Raw genomic sequence first — 23,983 nt, 5'->3', positions numbered from 1 at the left:
ATTAAACTTGAAAAAAAATTGAGTGAAAGAAAACAGGTAATCTAAGGTGCTAGAAGTCAGCAAAGTGGTCACCTTTCCAGAGGTATATAGATGGGAGGGCACAGGAGAAGGTGCTGGGGTGCTGGTGATGCTGTAATGCTTGGTGTGGCAAATGTGAGTTCATTTTATAAAAATCAGTAATTCTCCATTTGTTGTACATTTTTTTGTTTACAATACGGCCCAAAGACTGCTATTTTACTTTACACTTACTGCCTATCACAGATTAATTACTGTTAATAGACCATCTAAAATTAAATTGTGACTCTTTTTTAGTAAATGGTTTAGACCACATGTGTCAAACACAAGGCCCGCGGGCCAAATCCAGCCCGCCAGGCCTTGCAATGTGGCCCGTACCGTGCTGTCATCACTGCACTTTGCTGTCAGTTTATGACATTGTCAGTTTATGACTTCAGTAAACCATTCGGCCCGCGATTTAGGCTGGATTTTAGATTTTGGCCCCTTCTCTGATTGAGTTCGACACCCCTAGTTTAGACACTCAAAAGCACATCCTAGTTAAATAAAAATTATGACATATTTAATATCCTTGCTCTACCAGAAAAATCAAAACGGTGGTTTTCAAGTTATGTTCTGTGAAAGATTCTGAGGGAGTATTTGATAAACTCACAGGAGGTCGAGTTCCCTCTTGCCTACTTTAATCAGAGAATCTCTTCCTTTATATTTATATACTGTAGTTGAATTTCATGCTTAAAAAGTATTTGAGATCCAATGATCTTGATGATCTAGAAAGATATCTTTGAAGTTTTTTCCCCAAGACTAGAGCTAATTTAGTAAGCATAGGAAGAGTGGGTTAAAAGTAGGATAAAATTGAAATTCTGTGTTATCCCTTACCATCATCATTTAATTCTTTGATAATTAAGATAACCTCCTGGCTCTATGCCTTCAGATCAATGAAAAAAATGGGCTTTTAAAAAAATTTTCTAGCCCTGGCTGCATGGCTCAGTTAATTGGAGCATTGTCCTGTACACCAAAGGTTGTGGGTCCAATTCCTGGTCAGGGCACATACCTAGGTTGCAGTTTCGGTCCCTGGTTGGGTGCATGCAGGAGGCAACTAATTGATGTTTCTCTCTCCCTCTCCCTTCACCTCTAAAAAAAAAGTGAATAAACATTTCCTTGGGTGAGGATTAAAAATTTTTTTTTTCTGATCTCTCTTCAAGTTGGCTTAGCTTTTCTCCTGCCTTTCTCACCAGGTATACGTGACCGCCGAGAGCCGCTTCAGCACCTTGGCAGAGCTTGTCCACCATCACTCCACAGTGGCTGATGGGCTGGTGACCACATTGCACTACCCCGCACCCAAGTGTAACAAGCCTACAGTTTACGGTGTGTCCCCCATCCATGACAAATGGGAAATGGAACGGACAGATATTACCATGAAGCACAAGCTTGGGGGTGGTCAGTATGGAGAGGTTTACGTTGGCGTCTGGAAGAAATACAGCCTGACGGTTGCTGTGAAAACATTGAAGGTGGGTTGCTGAGAATGACAGTGCTCAGGCATCTTTTTCTTTTGTGCTCACTTACTTGGAAATACCAGCATGCCCATCTTTCACTTTGGAACGCTTTCCACCCACTGGTGTCACACGGATCAGCAAATGGTAATGATCAACCCTAGTGCCTTCGCTGACAGTACAGAGGAAGATTATTCATTGCAGTGCAGTGAAACCCACATGTGGGGAATGTTTATCTTTGGAGGCTGTTGATGGAGATCTTAGTGGGAGGTTAGAAGCAAATTACTAGTTATAAAGCAAAAGAGCTTGTTTTGCTTCCTCAGCACGACCCCTGCTGGACAGAATTCTTCATGCATTGTTTGAGGATCATGGGTACTCTTTCTGGCTTGTTCTTACTGCCCCCTTACCCCCCCCCCCCCCCCCCCAATCTCTCTCCACCTCTCTCCCAAGAGAATAGACTCCTACTTCTTGCTCTCCTTTTTAAACATCCTATCAGATTGCAGGGTTTTCACTCATCCCGTTCTCTGAAGATTCTCCCGTGTGCCTCAGTGGCTCTGCCACATTACTCATTGTAATGAGTAATTACTCATTGTAATAAGTAATTACTCATTGTAATAAGGGCTGCTCTTCAGCTATGAGTTGTAGTCAGTTCTTTTCAGCAAGCATTTATTAGGCATATTTTTTTAGTATGAATATTTAAGGCCTTGCAAGCATGCATTGCTCCTTAAAGAATTTGTCAGGAAAACAAACATGTAAACAGCTAACTGTTCTGTCTCCTGTTTCAAAGCTGAGATGTCTTGGGACATAAACTGTCAGAGAACTGAGTTATCCAGGCTTCCCATGTGTGTTTCAGCTGTGATAGGATGTGATTGCTGAATTTTGCTCATCCTGCTCATTTTTACTCATTTCAGATATTGGATAAATTTAATTTATTTCTTAACACCTTAAGCGCCCAGACTGTTTTGTCTTCGGATGGAAAGTACAGTATCAGTCACTGGTGACTGGGCGCTGTAGAGCATATTAGATTATGATAAGATTCTCTATGTATATGTTAAAATATTCAAAAGATGCCATTTTTTAAAATATATTTTATTGATTTTTTTATAGAGAGGAAGAGAGAGGGATAAAGAGTTAGAAACATCGATGAGAGAGAATCATCAATCAGCTGCCTCCTTCACACCCTACACAGGGGACGTGCCCGCAACCAAGGTACATACCCTTGACTGGAATCGACCTTTCAGTCCGCAGGCTGACACTCTATCCGCTGAGCCAAACCGGTTTTTGGCAAAAGATGCCATTTTTTAAAGCTGAAGTTTTTCACCTTGGCCAGTTCTTAGTGGTTAGAGTATCAGTCTGCGCACTAAAGGCTCATGGGTTTGATTCCCAGTCAAGGGCATGTACCTGGGTTGAGGGTTTGATCCGAGGCCCCGGTTGTGTGCATGTAGGAGGCAACTAATTTATGTGTTTCTCTCACATCAGTGTTTCTCTCTCCCACTCCTCCCTCCTTTTCCCTCCCTTCCACCATCTAAAAATCAATTGAAAAAAATATCCTCAGTAAAGATTAACAACAAAACACCCAAATAAAAGCTGAAGTTTTAGGATTGTGAGTCGACTCAAATAGTTAAGATGGGAGTTCACTCTGAAATGAAAAAAAAACAAAACAAAACATTTTTTATAAAAAGATGGGGGTTCATTCCTCTTTTTATTGTTCCCCCTTTTCCAGGAAGATACCATGGAGGTGGAGGAGTTCCTGAAAGAAGCTGCAGTGATGAAGGAAATCAAGCATCCTAATCTGGTACAGCTATTAGGTGAGGAAGCTTGCCTAGACCAAAGGTTTCCTCAAAGCTGCTTGTCCCCCAACACCCCATTATCTCCAAATCCTCCCTAAATCATCATGGTGGAAGCTCCAAGTGTGAATCTACTTCAATAAATGGTTGTTATTTATTTATTTTTAAAATATATTTTATTGATTTTTTACAGAGAGGAAGGGAAAGGGATAGAGAGTTAGAAACATCGATGAGAGAGAATCCTCGATCAGCTGCCTCTTGCACGCCTCACACCAGGGATGTGCCCTCAACCAAGGTACATGCCCTTGACCGGAATAGAACCTGGGACCTTTCAGTCCACAGGGTGACGCTCTATCCACTGAGCCAAACCGGTTTCGGCCAATAAATGGTTGTTATTTTAATCAGCAGGCTCTGTGTTTAAAAGTTGCCTAAGAAACAGTGGCCTGGATTGATTGCAATGTGTAAAACTACCCATTTTGTGGTGATTGCCCTAGATTCAAAGTTCCAGAAACATTTAAAATTGTTTTAAATAAAAAACTACCATAAGCTCTGGCCATTTTTTTTCTCAATGGTTAGATCAGTGGTTCTCAACCTTTCTAATGCTGCAACCCATTAATACAGTTCCTCATGCTGTGGTGAACCCCCACCTGTGGGTTGAGAACCACTAGCAAGATTGCCTAAGAGCATCAGAAAACAGATATTTACATTACAATTCATAACAGCAAAGTTACAATTATGAATTTTTATTTCATAAAATATAGCAATGAAAATAATTTTATGGTTAGGGGTCACCACAACATGAGGAACTGTATTAAAGGGACACGGCGTTAAAAAGGTTGAGAACTACTGGGTTAGAGCATTGGCCCTCGGACTGAACGGTTGAGGGTTTGATTCCGGTCAAGGTCATGTACTTGGTTTATAGGCTCGATCCCCGCCCCAATTTTGGACATGTGTGGGAGGCAACCAATTGATGTGTTTCTCTCACTTCAATGTTTTTCTCTCTCTGTTTCTCCCCCCTCCATTCCACTCTCTTTAAAAATCAATGGAAAAAAAATACCCTTTGGTGAGGATTAACAAAAATAAAAATAATCATAAAATAATTTTACAAAATGGACACTAAACAAAGTACTATTGAAAAGAAGCAGATTAAAAATTGTGGTCACACTCATCAGTTTACCTTGATGATCTGAAAATGCTATCTATGCTCTGTTAGATTTATTTCTCATCTGTTCAGGTCACAAAGAAGTCTGTGACTGAACCCCTTTTCTTTTCAAAACAGGACCATGTTCTTTGGGTGTTCAAATTGAGCCCAACTATCCCAGAGGAAATTGTTTCTTGTTGGTTCTTTATACGGAATCTGCCATGTATTTGACTATGGAAACAAAGCATTATTACAGGCTGGGCTCATACAGTCTTCAACATATGCATAGTTGTGGTTATTTTAGATAAGCTTCATTAGCACCCAGTGGAGAATGGGAATCATGGGCCTATATGGAACTCTAGAAATTTTGGTCTCATGACCCCTTATGGAATTAGTACAAGTAACTCTGCTTTTGCCCACAGCAAATACTCAAGTGCATATGAATTTCCAGAATTACTAAGTTTTAATGGAAGTAAAAACTTCCTTATCAACCATCCTCTTAACTTGGCTATATTATTATCAGAGAATGTGATAGCAAGAAGGAAAAAGATTACTGCCAAACAATATTTTTAAAAATTGTTGATTAATTTTGTCAAAGTTGTTGGGAATGTTTGAGTATATACTAACAAAACAAGCTGTATTCTCGAATTCTCAGGTGTGTGTACTTTGGAGCCACCATTTTACATTGTGACGGAATACATGCCGTATGGGAACCTCCTGGATTACCTCCGAGAATGCAACCGAGAAGAGGTGACTGCAGTCGTACTGCTTTACATGGCCACGCAGATCTCTTCTGCAATGGAGTATTTGGAGAAGAAGAATTTCATCCATAGGTGTGTAAATCCTGACTGTTGTCTGTGATAACCATGAAGCTACTTTACTTATCCTGTAAATAAAGGGAAGAAGGCAAGAACCTCTCTAGAAATTTCCAAATGGCTGAGGAAAGGGATTTTCCCATTCAAGGGCCCATTATGATGTCATTCCCAACTTATAAACCTATGTGCTCTGACAATGTTAATGAGGGGCCTTTGCTTTTCTCAAAACGGGTCTGTATTTTGCCCAGGACTATATTCAGTAGCCTTTTGCTCCATCTGGTAGCTTATTTAAAAAATAGCTTTCTGTCTTAGTAAAGAACTTCAACACTTGTAGGAAAGTTGCTCACCTCTAAAACCTATGCCAATGTGCAGTTGACTCTGGAACCACATGAGTTTGAACTGTGAGGGTCCATTTATATACTGATATTTTTCAATAACTACATATAGTACTGTAAATGTATTTTTTTTCCTTCTGATTTTCTTTTTTTAGCTTTCTTTATTATAAGAATACAGTTTATAATACATATATAGCTAACAGTAATTAGCTGCTTTAGTAGCTAAGTTTTTGGTGAGTCAGAAGTATACATAGATTTTTGGCTATGTGTGTGTGTGGGGAGGCGGGGGGGGGGGGGGTAGGGTGGTTACCTCTCACCCCTGCATTAAGTGTCAACTGTACTTAGGAATAGGAACCCATTTTCTGAAGCCTGCTTTATTCCAGCATTATATAACTGCCTCTTGATAAGTACTCTACAAGTGATACATAATTAGTGATTTTCTACCATGTTAGTTATACCATAAAAACCTGCCATATCTGTTAAGCACTTGTCTACTCGGCTTGAGGCACAAAGAACTGAGAATAGAGCATTCACAGTCACTTTCCACCTCGTCTGGATAGAATCGCATTAGGGTTGGTTCTCTTTCCTGCAGAGATCTTGCAGCCCGGAACTGCCTAGTGGGAGAAAACCATGTGGTAAAAGTGGCTGACTTCGGCTTAAGTAGATTGATGACTGGAGATACCTACACTGCTCATGCTGGAGCCAAGTTTCCTATTAAATGGACAGCACCAGAGAGTCTTGCCTACAATACCTTCTCAATTAAATCTGATGTCTGGGGTAAGGTTGGAAGGGGCTTTTTTCTGGATGTTATTTTGTTTATAAATGCTCTTAATTCTATAGAGCTTATCTTTTACATGATCACTATCCTCTGCCTTTACCCCCACCTCTTCAATCATTCAGCAAGCATTTATTAAATACCTGTTATCGGGCATTGTGCTAGGTGCTTAGCATAGAAAGAAGTGTAAAGAAGATAAAGTCCTGCTTCAAAGAGCTCACAGTCTAGAATCTCTCCTTGCCCTGGAGTTCTGAGGATCCTTTAAAGCTCCCTGTTTTCCACATTAGGTTTTAGTGCTCGTTTCCAGAACGCTGGGGGACACAGAATGGCATCCTCTTTTCAAGAAATGCATGCTGAAAGTTTAGCTAGGTTTATCTGGTAACTGGTAACTACTAACTGGTAACTACTGCCATGAATTAGTACAAGCCCAGTGGACTGAACCTCTCTGGAAATTTGGATTGTGGGCCAATAGAAATAATTGTAGGATTCTAAGTCACTCTTTACCAGAAATCTCAAACTCGGAAAAAACCTGTGACAAAATCAAGCAAATTCTTTTTTCCACTGTGAATTTTATCTGATTTCAAATGAGTTCATTTTTATATTTACTCCTCTAATATTAGCTAACATAAAAACTGTAAACTCATTAATTAGATCATAGATTATTCTAAAAATAGTTTGATTATGCCCCAGACTACTTATATGGCCATAGTTTAATTTCCCTTTATTATAGTAAAGGATGTCTAAATTAAAGGTGGGAAATATAAAGGAAGCCATCTTTATATTTCAGGTTATAGCTCAAATGTTCCCATGATAATTATCTTAGGAGGAATACTTTTGGTAATTGAATATTATCCAGAATTTGAAAGATAATTATCTAGTGGTATAAAATAATCAGAGAAGAAACATTAAGCTCCTTTTTTTTTTGTCCCTTATGCAGCTTTTGGGGTACTGTTGTGGGAGATTGCTACCTATGGAATGTCACCATATCCTGGTATTGACCTGTCTCAGGTCTATGATCTACTAGAAAAGGGATATCGAATGGAACAGCCTGAAGGATGCCCCCCTAAGGTTTATGAACTTATGAGAGCATGTGAGTATTTTTGCATATATTAATTTTGAGGGTCTGAGTCAGTAATTTGGGATGATTAGCAAAATTAAGAACATTTTTCCTCTTAATGTTGTTAGATTGAATCTAACCACATGGCATATAAAGAGTTGGTCATTGATTGGCCAGTTGGCATGTCATATGCTATACCATTGAGTCTTACTGAATCCTAAGAGTCATTGTCCATGGCTGAAATGATGAGTCAGTTTCCCAGAAACACTTGCACATTTAATCTATATTATGAAAGGCCAGTGGCCACAATGCCATAACGACCAAATGACTGATGACCAGGAGGTGCATGGATAACCTCTCAGATGCTCCCCCTACCCGCACCCGCAGAGTGGTGGCAGCATCAGCGGAGCGTCCACGTAGCGTGCGAGGCCTCGCGGGGCAGCAGACATGGCCCTGATGGCAGGCTAGGCCTAGGGGACCCTACACACGCACGATTTTAATTGTGCGCTGGGCCTCTAGTGGGATAGTAAGAGCCCTGGCCTGTATAGTCAGTTGGTTAGATCATTGTCCTGTACACCAGAGGGGGCAGGTTCGATTCCCAGTCAGCACATACCCAGGTTGTGGGTTCGATTCCCATTCATGTGGGAGCCAGCCAGTTGATGGCTCCCACATGAATGGGAAGCCCCCCATTCTCTCCCCCCCCCACACACACTTCTCTCTTCCTATATCTAAAAATCAAGATATTTTAAAAAATAGAATAATAATAAATTGGGTTTGAAGTTTAGGTAGGAAAAGTGATTGAAAATGACTAGATGAAAATGATTGCTAAAAACTGGGGAGAATATATGCACGTAACCTCAGTGATGAATAAACAAAGCATCTGACTCCTTGAAGATGGGAAGGTGGTAGTAAAGTGCAGTTGTGTGTGAGCATAAATCTTATTTTCTCATTGAGCATTGGCATTGCCTGCTGCCCTGTCTTTATCAAATATGAACTGCAAGCCCCTTTTTGATAATCCAACATATTTCTGAATATGTACAACTCATGATTTCTAAGGTTAGAGGGAAGTTGAAGACAGGCTTAACTTTTATTTTTCCAGTGAAAGAAAACTTGCCATTTTCTAAATTATCTTCCCATCCCTCCTCACCCCATGTAGAGGGATAGGATTCTCTTCTCCGTGTGCTTTTGTCCTTGCTGTCACAGTGGTAATAGCCATGAAGGGACTTGCTCTAGGAAGTGGGTTCATTACCCTCTTAGCGGCCTCACTGTCATTGTGCACCTGCTGCAGCTCTGCTCTGAGGGGCACACGTCCTGATGCACGGGGCTCACTCAGGCACCACTGGGTGTCCGTTCCTGCAGGGGCTTCAGCTTTTCCTCCTCTTGTTACGTAGGCTGGAAGTGGAGCCCTGCTGACAGGCCCTCTTTTGCTGAAACACATCAAGCTTTTGAAACCATGTTCCATGACTCCAGCATTTCCGAAGGTAAGAATCTGGTAGTTTATTGGTGGCTAGTTCTGGATAGTGATAATATTTCAAAAATGATGGGCTTTTGTAGCTTGGGACTCCATTTCAGGATATTGAATTAATTCTTGGCTTCATTCTTCTTGTTTTGCTTTTTTATTTTTTGCCTTTTTTAGTTTCTTGTGTTTCTGTCATTTTTAATATTGAAAATATACTTTAATTGCAAATTAATACAGTTTCTTCATAAAGTAAAGTCAGTAGTTTTTTAAGCATTAACACTTATGTAGGGAAGAGAAAGGGGAAAAAATGAGTCTGAAAAATATTGCAACTCCTTGAATCATACCAGCAAAAGCAGAACCAAGTCATAAGAGCAATATCCAGAAATTTTATTTCTAAAAATAGATCCCAAGGAAATAATTATGGGTGTGAACACAGATTTGGCTACAAGAATATTCCATCAGAATATAGTTTATAATACTGAAAAATTAAGAACAATTTAAATATCTAGTGGGCTGTTAATTATCATATTCATATAATTAAATATTTAAAATGATATTCTTGAATTGACATGGAGGGGAGTTTAGAATGAGCATATACTATGTTATGCTGTGAACAGTGAGAACCCTTATCTAAAAACAACAGTATGGACACATATATAGGCAATTTTCTACTTTTGTATATAATGCTTCTAAAATTGTCAGCAAAAGTCAAACAGTAAACTTGTTATAAAGAGAGACTTTTTCTAAAGAGCTAAAACCACAACATTCTTAGTTAGACTTCCTATTAGACACTTTGATATAGTTCCAGAATGTTATACTTATTTCTCAAATTTTTTATTTCCTTCATAATTGAACATAGGACTTTACTGCTTAAGTTCAAGTTTTAAAATATTAGAAGATATCAGGCAAGTTGATTTTTGTCTACTTTCCTCAGTGGTTTATTATATCTAGGTGAGAAGAAAGAGAAAAGTATAACATCAAATGCAATAGTGTTTACATTCTAGTTCTGTGATGTATGGAATGTCTACAGGTTCGGGGCACAGCTGGCCCGTGGGCAACTGCCTATCACGAACTCTTCTCTTCTCCGTGTGCTTCTGTCCTTGACGTCACAGTGGTAAAAGCCAAAGAGTAGGGTCCATTTCTTTGATACTTTTAAAATATATTTTATTGACTTTTCACAAAAGAGGAAGGAAGAGGGAGAGAGAGTCAGAAACATTGATGAGAGAGAAACATCAATCAGCTGCTTCCGGCACACCTCCCACTGGGGATGCACCCGCAACTAAGGTACATGCCCTCGACCAGAGTCGAACTCAGGACCCCTGAGTCCACAGGTCCAACACTCTCCACTGAGCCAAACCAGTCAGGGCTCTTTGGTACTTTTGTATCAACTTTTAACCTCTGTTGAATCCTGAGTTAAATATTTCTGCTTCTCTTGAAAATGTTATATCGTTTTAGAAAATTGTCCCTTACCAATTTTTAAGGCTAATTTCAATTCACTACTGCTAAATAAGAAACTTAACATTATTCAACCCATAATTTGTTAAGCATTTAATCTGTGGCAAGGACTATACTAGATCTGAGGACACAGAGATAAGACACAGTTCCTACCTTTAAAGGATGTACTTATTAGTTATAAGTAAAGGAACCCTAACTCAAACTTTAAGTAATAAGAGAAGGATTTATTGGCTTATAACCAGACCATGGGAAAACAGGGATGGTGCTCATCTCAGAGTCATTTGAAGCCATGGACTCAAGTAGCTTCAGGTCTTCATCCTTACCCCTTCCTCTTTCCTAAAGCCACTCCCACCCAACATCTCTTTATTTTATTTTTTATTTTATTGATTATTTACAGAGAAGAAGGGAGAGAGATAGAGAGTTAGAAATGTCGATGAGATAGAATCATCAACCAGCTGCCTCCTGCACACCCCCTACTGGGGATGTGCTCACAACCAATGTACATGCCCTTGACTGGAATGGAACCTGGGACTTTTCAGTCCACAGACCGACACTCTATCCACTGAGCCAAACCGGTTTTGGCAACATCTCTTTGCTTTTGCTTCTATGTTGATCTCTTCCTCAAAATCCTCCAATTGTCTTTGGACACAGTTGTCAGCATCATGAGGTAATGTCTGTCTCCTAGCTATTTTTATAGCAGTGTAAGAACGAAATCTCATTGTATTGCCTTGTGTTATGTGCCATTTATTCACTCTTGTGAATAATTTTTAAAGATAATTATCAGCCCAGCCAGTGTGGTTCAGCAGCTGAGCATTGACCCAGGAAACTAGAAGTCACTGGTTTGATTTCTGGTCAGAGTATATGTGGGTTCAGTGCCCAATAGGAGGCAGCTGATTAGTGATATTTTTCTCTCATTGATGTTTCTCTCTATCCCTCCTCGTCCTCTCTCTCTAAAACTCAATAAAAACAGCCCTAGCTGGTTTGGCTCAGTGGATAGAGTGTCAGCCTGCAGACTAAAGGGTCCTAGTTTCAATTCTGGTCAAGGGCACATGCCTGGATTGCGGGCTCGATTCCCAATAGGAGACATACAGAAGGCATCATTAATGTTTCTTTCTCTCTCTCTTCCTTTACCTCTTTGAAATAAATAAAAATATATTAAGAAAAGAAAATAAAACTCTATAAAAACATATTTAAAAATAATTATCAAAAGATGTAAAATAATTACAAAATTTCACAATTTAATTGATCCTACGGGCTTCATTTTTGTTTAGAAATGAATAGCAAATTATGTGTTGCTTCAGCAAAAGCCACAGAAGCCATGGTCAGATTTAGTCAGCAAAGCTTACTTACTAATGGCTCAACCTTTTTGCAAGAGCCTCATTTGCATGAAAGGGACTGTACCTTCCCTCCTTTTTAGTACAAGGTGCAACTGAAAAGTAAAGATATCTGTAGACATCTGTCTGCTTTGTTCAATTTCTGAATAGGGGACATAGTAAGCAAGAATAGCTAAATGACCAGTAAGCATATGAAGCCATGCTCAATATCATTCCTCATCAGAGAAGTAGAAAATAAAACAATGAAATCCCTCCACGTACCTAACCCAGAATGGCTTAAAGTAAAATCAAACAAGAAACCTCAACAAAATGGACGGCTATTCGGAGTAATCAGAATTTTATACTGTTGTTAGTCTGAGTGTGGATTGATTGGTACAGGCATTTGGAGAGATAGTTTGGCAGGAAAAAGCTGAATTTATATGCACCTCATGATCACGCATCATTCTTAGCATTTGTGAAGCAAATTTGTATCAGAATGGTCCCTAGCAATATATTCATAATAGCCAAACACTGGAAACAAATAGGTGAATTTTGGTATATTCATTCTCACATTTGAACGATACACAGGAATGAGGAAAAACCGGCCACATGCAGCAATATGGATGAAGCCACAGATGTAATGTTGAGCAAAAGAAGCCAAAAATAGAGTGCATCTCTGGGGTCCATTTAGATCTTAGTACTCTCCAGTTCTTCGCAGTCGTACTCCTTTTCTGAAAAGAACTGTGCTCTGCCATGAAGTTTTTTTTTATCAGTCCCCTTTTCTTCCTCACAGAGGTAGCTGAGGAGCTTGGGAGGGCCGCCGCCGCCTCATCTGTTGTCCCCTACCTGCCCCGATTACCTATACTTCCCTCCAAGACGCGGACGCTGAAGAAGCAGGTGGAGAACAAGGAGAATATCGAAGGGTCCCTAGAAGCCACCGACAATTCTGCTTCCAGTTCAGCACCAGGTATGAGTCCCAGGGCAGGCAGTCAGGCTGCCTTGTTTAAAGAACCATGGGTTACGGTGCTTCTATTCCCACTTCCCTGCCCGTCTTCCCCAAGGAAAGCATGGCTGGCACCCATTTTACCTGCCACTCTAGTCCTCAGCTCTGCATCACAGTGTATGGAGTCCTCATCTATCCATCCCCTGAGCTCCAGATTCCCAAATGCTTAGCTTCTTTGCAGTTCTGGCAAACATTCTTCAGTGAACCTTAGTGAGGGCAGTTTGTATGGTAGCTTTTGGAGAAAAGGGGAAGGCCCAGGTAAACACCAGCAGGGTTTTTCTTTCCATTACATCCCATGTCACATGTGGAATACTGATTAATGTGAAGGGATAATGTACGTATTAGTTTCCTCTGAGTCCGCTATCGCCTGGCATTTAATAGATGCTGACAAAACTCTTACAGTTCAGCCTTAGTAACTCAGTGTAGCAGGGTGCCTCCTTGTCCTTCACGTTACTGACTGGCCGTTTCTCATCAGGGTTCATTAGAAGTGCACAGGTCCCCAGTGGGTCCCCAGCACTGCCTCGAAAACAAAGAGACAAGTCGCCCAGCAGCCTTTTGGAAGATGCTAAAGAGACGTGCTTCACCAGGGATAGGAAGGGCGGTTTCTTCAGCTCCTTCATGAAAAAGAGAAACGCTCCCACACCCCCCAAACGCAGCAGCTCCTTCCGAGAAATGGAGAACCAGCCCCACAAGAAATATGAACTCACGGGTAACTTCTCATCTGTTGCTTCTCTACAGCATGCTGATGGGTTCTCTTTCACTCCCGCCCAGCAAGAAGCGAATCTCGTGCCCCCCAAGTGCTATGGGGGGAGCTTTGCACAGAGGAACCTCTGTAATGACGACGGTGGCGGGGGAGGGGGCGCTGCGGGGGGCGGGTGGTCTGGCATCACAGGCTTCTTTACACCGCGCTTAATCAAAAAGACACTGGGCTTACGAGCAGGTAAGCCCACAGCCAATGATGACACTTCCAAGCCTTTTCCAAGGTCAAACTCTACATCTTCCATGTCCTCAGGGCTTCCAGAGCAGGATAGGATGGCAATGACCCTTCCCAGGAACTGCCAGAGGTCCAAAATCCAGCTGGAAAGGACAGTGTCCACCTCTTCTCAGCCAGAAGAGAGTGTGGACATTGCCAGTGACACACTTCCCAAAAAGTCAGAGGAAGGTGCTGCTCCCACCAAGGAGAGACCAAAAGCCAAACTTTTGCCCAGAGGAACCACAGCCCTTCCCCTGAGAACCCCCTCTGGGGACCCAGCCCTTACAGAGAAGGACTGTCCAGGGGCGGGGGCAGCTGGAGGGGCAGCTGCCCCGAAGAGCAAGGAGCGGAACGGTGGGGCGCGCCTCGGCATGGCCGGGGTCCCGGAGGATGGCGAGCAGACGGGCTGGGCTTCCCCAGCCAAGGTTGCGGCCATCCTCCCCACCACTCACAACCACAAAGTGCCCGTCCTCATCTCCCCCACTCTGAAGCACACTCCAGCCGACGTGCAGCTCATCGGCACGGACTCTCAGGGGAACAAATTCAAGCTCCTATCTGAGCATCAGGTCACGTCCTCTGGAGACAAAGACCGGCCCCGACGGGTAAAACCAAAGTGTGCCCCACCCCCACCGCCAGTGATGAGACTCCTGCAGCATCCGGCTGTGTGCTCGGACCCCACGGAGGAGCCGGCGGCCCCGGCGGCCGGACAGGCCGCATCAGAAACACAGGAAGGAGGGAAGAAGGCAGCTCCGGGGGCAGTGCCCGGCAGTGGGAAAGCTGGGAGGCCTGTGGTGCCTCCACCTCAAGTGCCTCTGCCCACATCTTCCATCTCGCCGGCCAAAATGGCCAACGGCACAGCAGGTACTAAAGTGGCTCTGAGAAAAACCAAACAGGCAGCTGAGAAAATCTCCGCAGACAAGATCAGCAAGGAGGCCCTGCTGGAATGTGCTGACCTGCTGTCCAGTGCAATCTCGGAACCGGTGCCCAACAGCCAGCTGGTGGACACGGGGCACCAGCTGCTTGACTACTGCTCAGGCTACGTGGACTGCATCCCTCAGACTCGCAACAAGTTTGCCTTCCGAGAGGCTGTGAGCAAACTGGAACTCAGCCTGCAGGAGCTGCAGGTGTCTTCAGCCAGTGCGGGCGTGCCCGGGGCAAATCCTGTCCTTAATAACTTACTGTCGTGTGTACAGGAAATCAGCGATGTGGTGCAGAGGTAGCCACTGGTAGACTACTGGAAGAGGCACATGTTTCTGAGGGGACAGGGGAAGGGACTTGTTTTCCTGTGTTCTTGTTTTCAAAAAATGAAAGACTGATACTTGAGTGTGTTTATGTGAAGTACCTCAGCTCTCTGAGATCTCACGTTTACAGGTTCATCTCAAAAATAAAACGCAAAACTCATAGGAGAGGGAAGTTGGAGGGACCGGGCGGTGGTGGACAGGATTGGAAGCTGCGCTGGAATATCAGGGAATGTGTGTACGTGGCTGTGAAGAACCAGATCCAGCCATTCTGACCTGGAGTGTTGCGAGGTGGTTAGACAGGGCTGCCCGTGGCAGTGCCGGGAGACCGCCCAGACGGGCCTGGCTGCAGCACTCGCTGTCCCGCCCAGAGGAGACTGGCTGAGGGCTCCAGTAGGTACTAATGATGATGTCCCACCTCACTAGGGAAGTCAATGGAACAGAAGAAAGGAGAGCTGGGAAGGTGCTAAGTGAAGTTTCATCCAAGGCTGTTGGAAGCAGCTATTAGCCTTGCTTCCCAAAGGTCATTGCTGCAGTAAGAACTGCAAATGAAATTGCTGGAATTACAAAACCAGAAAGGTGGCCCTATCTATTGCTCCTCTCCAGTTTCCCATTGATGTGTTAATTGGAGCCGGAAGTAAAGAAATCTAGGAAGTACAGTCAGGGAGCTTGAAAGCTCCTAAAATCTCACGTTGATCAGCACAAGTCACTTGTCCCAGACTAGTATGTTGTATCCTAATGGACCAGGATTATAGGGGTCTCTACTGGTTCCTCTGCCCCCTGCTGGGCAGGCCGTCTTCCTTTATTCCTGCAACATTCAGGCATTAGCCAACATTGATTTTGAAATTAGTGGTCATGGACAGGTTCTCACAGGGAATCCTTTTCCGATACAGTGCCCTGCATACTGACATACTAGTCAAAGACTTGGGAAGCTGTGTATTTAGTTACCAACTAAAATATCTAAGAAAGGGGCTCTCCTTGGAACCCAGCAGCCAGGCCCAGAGGCCTATGACTGAGGAGAAGCTGGATTGGTCCTAGTGGCTGTTTCTCTGTACCTTTCCCTTCTGCACCTTAGACCCGGTCTGGGTAGAAAGTAGAGAGAAGCACACACCCCCTCTGGATTTCAGGTGAATCACCCTAAATTATTCTCACATGCCTACTCCCCCCATCCCCTCCCATTGTTGTGCTTGTTTGTAAAGATCACATTGGGAATATTCTTTGATATTTATTTCAATAACATATTTTAAGAGTGTATAATTGAAGGAGCACATCATTTCTAGGAAAAACCAATTAGATCCTGGAAATCTAATGACTTAACCCTCAAATATATTTTGCCTTTGAAAAAAACAGGCCTTTTCCTTCCCTACTCATTCATAACTATGGAAGCTAATTAGGACTGCAGGGAGCTGAACAGTAGATATTATAAATATTCCCAATATCAGGTCTAACCCCAGTTACCACTTCATTCTGTTTTTAAAGCTTTGTGACTCCCTCCCCCAAGGAGAACCCAATACAAAAAAAATAAATTATTTTTTTTCCTTCCAAAGGAATATTAACTTAGGAAGATAGGAATTCAGCATCGGTGAGCAGTGAATTTTCTTCCTGCCTCTGTCATCGATCCACTGTCAAGCCACAGCCCCATCTCTAAATCTGTTAAATGAAGGTAATGATACATGTCCTCATGGGTGTTTCACAAATAAGGGTGTAGTTCTCCCTCTCAGCCTCCCTGCCATGCTATTTAGTGCAGTGTGGTATGTTGAGTGGTTTTCAGTCTCTCCTATGCTCAGTAGCCAATCATGAAATTTAGAGCTGTTGAGATTACACTGATAGCGCTAGAATACTAATAGGGAAAAACTATGTTTTGGACAGAGTTTGATATCTTTGACCAAGGACGATATTTAGTTTTCATCAGAAAGAAAGGAAACCTTGGTTCGTATCATGGCTGCCGAAAGGGGGCCCCGGCCAAGGAAGGACTTGAAGGGAGGGGACAGCCTGGGCATTCCTCGCTGGGGGTGGTCTCGGTCTGATTCCTGAGGAGGCAGCATAGGCAGCTAGCGGTGTGCTCCGTCTCCTTGCAGCGGCTGGAAGAGAAGCTAGCGTTCCTTTCAGTGTGGGTTTAAAAACCAGCAGTCCGCTCCTATCTCCTTCCTAGCCACTTCCCTTCATCACACACTTCCATAAACTTGAAATTGTTTTAGCAAGTAGCCTTTTAAGGGTGGGGCAGGGAAAGCTAAAACTTTAGAATATTTAATGCTGCTTTTTAAGTTTATCCCTGTCATTATGGGATGCAAGTTGAGGGATTATAATTGTTTTTCAGGGGATTTTTTTTTTTTTTCTAAGCAAGGGATCTTTCATCGAGAGCTCTGAGAATAGGCCTTGGAAGAACACTACTGAGTGTATTTAAGCTCCCGATTTCTCACCGAAATAGTCTTGAGGGTGGGGGCTGTGTGTTACTCAGGGGTGGCACCTGGCTCTGTCTTGCCTACAGTAGGTGCTCAGTAAGTTAATGAACTGCGTTTTCTCAACACTGTCAGCAGTAGCATTGACTTTTGCAGCACTCCCATCCACATGATGCTTGAACTGTGGAACTTCAGGATTGAGAGCTCAGGGTTAAGGTTAAAGAGGCACTGTCAACTTATAAAAGTAATAGAGGTCTTTCCTTTTTCTACTGGAAAAGAATTAAATAATAACCTTAAGTAAATTTAAAAGTTTGACTTCAAAGCAGAGAAAACTGCTTTTTAGAAATTAAAAATGTAGTTTAATTCTAATTGGTGAAAAAGCAAAGCAGAGAGCAAGAGCAAAAAGACAATGTTGAAAACTTTATAAAATGGTTATATATGTGTGTGTGTGATTTTATATATATATATATATATATATATATATATATATATATATATATATATATAGGGTCGGCAACTAAGTAATTGCGGATTTTTTAAAGAAAATCAAAGACAATTTTTTCATGGAACTAAATAACTTTATTCTGTAATGTATTGCCCATTTTGATCAATGACCTTTTGCCATCTTTCAGGCAGCATCATAATCCCACGTTCAAAAAACTTCTGGTTTTTATTAGCAAAAAACTGAATCAGGTACGATTTGACATCATCATCATTATTGAAATTTTTACCATTCAAGGAGTTTTGTAAAGATCGAAACAAAAAGTAATCAGATGGTGCAAGGTCAGGACTATATGGTGGATGTGGCAAAACATCCCAACCAAGCTCCATTAATTTTTGCCGAGTGACCAAAGATGTGTGTGGCCTTGCATTGTCATGATGGAATACAACACCTTTTCGATTTGTCAATTCGGGCCACTTTTCTTCAACTGCATTGTTTAATTTCGTTAGTTGTTCAATGTAGACATCAGAATTGATCGTTCGGTTGGGTGGTAAGAGTTCAAAGTAGACAATTCCTTTGTAATCCCACCAAACTGATAACAAAACCTTCTTTTGATGAATATCAGCTTTTGATGTTGTTTGAGTTGGTTCACCTGGCCTGCTCCACGATCTTTTCCGCTTGATATTGTTGTAAACAACCCATTTTTCATCGCCAGTTATCAGTCGTTTTAAAAATGGATCATTTTCATTACGTTTCTTTAGCAAATCGCAGCTGCTAATGCGTTGCGTTAACTGTGATTCTTTCAGTTCGTGAGGAACCCATGTATCGAGTTTTTGAACATAGCCATGTTGTTTTAAGTGATTTTCAATGCATGTATGTGATACATGAAGCTTCTCTGCAATCTCACGTGTTGTACTGTGACAGTCCGAATTGATTATTGCTTTGATTAGGGCGTCATCAACTTCAACTGGACGACCAGAGTGTTTTTCATCTTTGAGTGAAAAATCACCAGAACGAAATTTGGCAAACCAATTTTGACACTGCCGTTCTTTTAAGGCTTCGTCACCATAAACAGCACATAACTTTTTATAAGCTTGCGATGCGTTTTCCCTTTGCGGAAATAAAAAAGCAAAATATGACGAAAATGTTCCTTTTGATTTTCCATTTTTCAACGAACGCCAAACGAAAACTACAAAACAGATCAAAAAACTTTTTTTACTGATTAACAGCTGAATAGCCAACTATCAAATAACAAAATGTGTTTTACATTTGTACTACGTCTGCAAACCTAAAAATTCAACTGAAGCCATATATGTGTGAAACCCGCAATTACTTAGCTGCCGACCCTATATATATATACATACATTATATATATATATATATATATATATATATATATATATATATATAATCACACACACATATACATACACACACTCCTTTGGGCTATGACAATTTGAATCCCTTCATATACATATAATACAATTTCAGTTTAGATTTCCTACCTTAAAATACAATATTTTGTGTAGAATACATCTTTACATTAAGTATTTTCTTAAAAGGCTTTGTGTAAAATTAAAATGTGTGTATTTTCTATTGACTGCCATTGTAATTTTCAGAGATACAGCCTTAAAAAAAATGGCCCTAAGAAGTTCTTTCAGTGTTTTTCCAGATGACCTCTGCACATTGAGGTCTATACGTGGAGCCACTTGCTCAGCTGCATTTTGGGGTTTAAATTAGAATTTTCTTACAATTCAATTGAAAGTTGGCTAATAAAATAGTGCCCGGTTAATGAAATATGCTCTGCTAAGTCATAGCCCATATTTATTTAAGTAACGTCATGGAGCTTTTGAGTTGAGGATACAGTATAGACAGTGATTAAGAGCTCAGACTCTAAAGCCAGTCCAGAAGGCAAGTCATTTAATCGCGCTGAGCCTTAGTCATTTAATCCTTCCTCATTGGAAAACCGGGATAATAATAGTAACTACCTCAGGTTGTCATAAGGATTAAATGATAATATTTGTAAGAAACTAGCTTTCCTGCCTGGCACATAATGAGCACTCCATAAATGTTAATGACCACTATTATGATTGATAAACTTGGTCCAGCGAATCTTAGGAATGTGCAACAAAACCTTCTGCGTTTAAAAACAAAATAAAATCTGATGATTGATGAGAATTTCCAGTGGGGTGAGGTCTCAGCCAGAGTGTTTTATAAGAACCCTGCCAGGTGTTTCCGACACCCAAGCTGTCTGAACACTTATCAGCATCCCACCTTTTTCTTTAGAGCTTAAGATAGGAAGAGAAGGTAGTTAATTAGTGGCAGAGCTCACCCTCTCAACTTTCTGGTTGTGGGGTCCCCCGCCATTCCTGCTGCCTTGTGAGACACTGCAGAGAAAGTGGCTCAGATAGACAATCAGTCTGCACAGCGCTGCACACTCTCGAAAGCACATGCTCCTGGCACCCTCTGACCTTCAGGGGCTTGAATGTTGAATAATGGCAATACTAGCAAAGCAGGCAATCTTCAGAAGTCAGGAATTCAAAATCGGTATGGAGTCATTCTTTGGGACAGACCTCAGCAGCACAGCAATCTGCACTTTGTAATAAAGAAATACCAACTTAAGTTTAAAAAAACCTAGTCCTACATTCCTCTTTCTTAAGAAAATAACAACATAAAAGTTTATTATTCTGTGCCATTTTGATGACTGAAATAATGTATACGAAAGCACTTTGAGGAAAAAGTATCAAATCTAATATAACTATAAGGTCATATTATTAAGGTCTATTCAAAAGTTAAAGCAGTTGGTTACATGCTGATCGACTTACAGGCTTTCTACCTTGTGGGACCTGAAAACGCAGGTCCTCTGTAACTTACGACATTTATAAATACGGAACTGCTAAATGACTGTGTGCAGGCATAGTAAGTCTTTTACTGAAATTGTAGCTCAATATTGAATAACTTCAGAAAACTGGGGACCAACCTTCTGGTCTAATGATAATCATTAGAAAGTAACACCGGGCACTCACTCACAACGCAGAAGCTCTTCCAGGCTCTCTGACTGACTATGGGGCCCTGCTGTTGTGAACATTTGTCACTACGTGTGCACTCCTCTGGCATCCCAAACGTGGCGGCAGCAGGCACATTGCCAGTTGATGTTGACAGTGTCTTTTTTAACCTGTGTCCTGTGTGGGGTTTTTTGTTGTTGTTTTCTGCGGGGCAAAGGGTGGGAGAGGAGATTGGATGGCTGTAGAACCAGAGCGTTTTAGGATTTCCTGTCAGTTATAAATGAGTGTGACATGCATAATCCATGTTTATTTTTTTCTAAGAAGAGTAGCTGAACGTAACTCACCTGTTAGATTATAAAATACTGTAAAAGAGGAAATTGCATTGGTGGCCACTTTGAGTGACAGCTGCACTGTCTCCTATATTCCCTTCCTTGTTTGCTACTGATGGCATCACTCCTCTCAGGCTCTGCTTCCACAGGGACTCACGTTGGGCTGACGGCGTTGTCTGCAGGTTTGTTCTTGATGACTTTGGGGTTTCAGCATCTTGCTTCCATTAATTTGGGATCCATCTCTCTACCCTTAGCCTGTATGACCAGTCCTCTTTACGTTCTAGGTAGGTGGGTCTCTAGACATAAGTTTCTTCTAATGTATTTAACAGACCCCAGCTGTCTAGATCTCTGTCTTAGCTTCTGTCAAGCCAGTAGCTCGGTTCTTTTGTAAATCCCTGATTCAGTTTGAGATCTGTGGGAGCGAGAGAGAGAGAGAGAGAGAGAGAGAGAGAGAGAGAGAGAGAGAGAGAGAGAGAGAGAGAGAAAGGCAGCCCTAAGGGCACCTGACAATCCCGGGAAGTTGCTGTTAGCCACAGCCTGGTCACAGAGGAAGGCCTGGGGCTGGTTCTAAAACGTGTCCTACTGTTAACGGATATCTGTATCTTTGGGGTAGAGTTTCAGTTTTCCAACTCCCAGACTGTAAAAAAAAAAATCTAATGTCAGGCTTGCTTTTTCGGGCAGGTGAATAGTGCCTGGCATAACAGCTACCGTTCCCTGCTCTGTCACCGTGGGCTTCCACTGCCCTCCCGGTCTCCTGTGTTACCGGGGAAGCACGGTGATTGCAGGGCTGCTCAGTGACTGTCTTCTGTGGAGTTTACTGCAATGTCCAAAATGATGAGCTTCCGCTCTGGTCCTGCCGCCTTTCATGCCACCCCCCCGAGGTGCACGTTATATCTTGAGAGAACGTGTCCTGTTTCCAAAGAACAGGAAACGGGAAGGCTTCACCCTGTGATTGTCAGGCAGGGTGGAACACCCCATGCTTCTCCCCTGGGGAGGAGGCCTGGGCAGCTGCGAGTGGTGGAGATCAAGGATGGGTTTGTGTGTTTTGCAGAGGAAAAGACGTGCCATCCCGGTTGAGGTTGTAACGTTATTGAACTGGTAGACATGAACATGATGGGTGCAGTGGCTCCGAGCCCTGGTCAGGGAGCGTCCCCATTTGGAAGTTCTCCTCACAAGGGCCACTGATGTTGGCAGACCACTGCTCTTCTCTCCGTCCTGCTGGTGGACGGGGGAAGGATGCCCTAACTGCACCCTGCCCTCCCTCCAGGTGCACTCGCTTCTTTGCTCCCATATACAGTTATACATTTGAAATTGTCCACCTCTCCTAGAAAAGTATATCCTTTAACCTCCTCATTGCTGACCCAGTAGCAAGGCCCTGTTAACCCGTGGTCACAGGTGGTGTGTGAGCAGATCTCCAAATCTGCAGACCCTCTAAATCAGGGGTGGGGAACCTTTTTTCTGCCAAGGGCTATTTGGGTATTTGTAACATCATTCGAGGGCCATATAAAACTATCAATTTAAAAAGTATATTGCTAAGAAAAAGCTTCTGGATTTATTGAATTTCTAGTCCCTCCTGCAGTCACGCCTGGCCGGGCCGGCTGTGCGGAAAGGATAGCTCCTGTAAGTTGAAAGGCTAGACCACTGGTCAGCAAACCGGGGCTCAAGAGCCGCATGTGCTCGCGAGCTCGGTTTGCCGCTCTGTTGACTGAGTTTGCTAACCACTGACCTAGACTCTCGGTTCCAATAATTTCAAGCTGTTGTTTTTTTGTGATTAAGCCCCTATCCCAGTGGTCGGCAAACTCATTAGTCAACAGAGCGGCAAATTTCGGCTCTAGAGCCACAATTTGCCGACCACTGGGCTAGACCAATACTGTCCTCAGACCACACCTTGTACCTCTCTCTTGTGTCCTTTCTTTGTTCATCGTTGTACTGAAAGCCAGTTTCTGGGTCCTACATGTCACTCATACTTCTGAGCTGTACACACAGGGCTTGAGGGCTTGGAGCATTCCAGTTAATTTTTCGGATACAGTGGAAATGAACTGTCAGGTGCTGGCAGACTTAAAGGAAATATAGTATGTATGGTTGGAGCTTGTATAGATTTGCTTCTGAGTCTTAAGATGGTATTAAATCATGTGTTTAAGCACCATAAACGTTAGTTGCAGAATGGGACTTCTGGTTAATAAAATAAGCATATGTAAGGATAGTTAATTTCAGCAGTTACAACAATAACACAGGTATGCCAAATCAGCGTGTTCTGGATTCGGGAGATCCTGCAAGAGTGGCGTTGCTTTAGGCGGTCAGCCCCTATTCTGTGTGATTCAGATACCTTCGGCCTGTGTGCAGAGCGGCAGCAATGCCCAGAGGCAGAGATGCTTCTGGTAGGTGAGGCCTGGATTTCCTTCATTTTGAAAAGCTATTTCACACGATGGCCCCTGTTTTTGGAACTCCTTTAGGAGAGAAATTTTCAGAGATCTGGAGAAGTCAGCTTGATTAGGCTAATTGCCCGTCAGAGAAAGCAGTATTCAGAAGCTGGAAAGGACACTGAGGTACTCATAGCTATTTAGGACGTATGTTTGAAAACCTTATCTCGGGTCTGTATAGAGAACATGCCATGCCCACGCTTCGTGCATACACTGTTGCCGTGCTCACTATGAAGGGGGGTAATAGAGGGAGGAAATGGGATCACTCTCGGTGTGAGCAGAGGCTGTGCCCTGGTGGTGTGTCTGCGGAGAACAGGCTGCCTGAGCTGTTGTCTGTGCTCAGAGCCGGTCTCCTGGGTGTGCCCCATACTCTTCCTTCTCTGCAGTTTGATTCTATGACTGTCAGTGGAGGAACCCAGTTTTATGTTCACTTGGCAAAAACCAATTAGAGAATTTTGTCCTAAAACATAGGCTTCAGATTCTTCAAAACTTATTCAACGTTTATACCAAAGGTCACGCTCTGCAGGTGCATGTG

General features: G+C 42.4%; 1 protein-coding gene across 8 annotated transcripts in view; it reads left to right on the top strand.

Annotated features, from left to right (window-relative positions):
- The window catches only part of ABL2 (ABL proto-oncogene 2, non-receptor tyrosine kinase), a 69,496-nt gene extending 51,777 nt beyond the window's left edge, over positions 1 to 17,719 (top strand). For 4 of the 8 annotated variants that reach the window (XM_084866975.1, XM_084866973.1, XM_084866976.1 and 1 more), the window contains 9 exons: positions 1,248 to 1,520; positions 3,226 to 3,310; positions 5,086 to 5,263; positions 6,173 to 6,357; positions 7,293 to 7,445; positions 8,804 to 8,893; positions 12,433 to 12,606; positions 13,118 to 13,351; positions 13,655 to 17,719. In XM_084866975.1, coding sequence (XP_084723101.1) covers positions 1,248 to 1,520; positions 3,226 to 3,310; positions 5,086 to 5,263; positions 6,173 to 6,357; positions 7,293 to 7,445; positions 8,804 to 8,893; positions 12,433 to 12,606; positions 13,118 to 13,351; positions 13,655 to 14,835 — 2,553 coding nt within the window. In that variant the 3' untranslated portion in view covers positions 14,836 to 17,719. Of the gene's footprint in view, positions 1 to 1,247; positions 1,521 to 3,225; positions 3,311 to 5,085; positions 5,264 to 6,172; positions 6,358 to 7,292; positions 7,446 to 8,803; positions 8,894 to 12,432; positions 12,607 to 13,117 lie in introns of all 8 variants that reach the window. The other 4 variants (XM_084866971.1, XM_084866969.1, XM_084866972.1 and 1 more) reach the window with 1 other exon arrangement.
- Positions 17,720 to 23,983: the final 6,264 nt, after the last annotated feature.

This window comes from Pipistrellus hanaki (genome assembly GCF_964339955.1).
Source record: "Pipistrellus hanaki genome assembly, chromosome: 18".
NCBI classification, from domain to species: Eukaryota; Metazoa; Chordata; class Mammalia; order Chiroptera; family Vespertilionidae; genus Pipistrellus; species Pipistrellus hanaki.
Note: the sequence above shows the minus strand (reverse complement) of the source record. Positions and strands in the feature narration are given on the sequence as shown.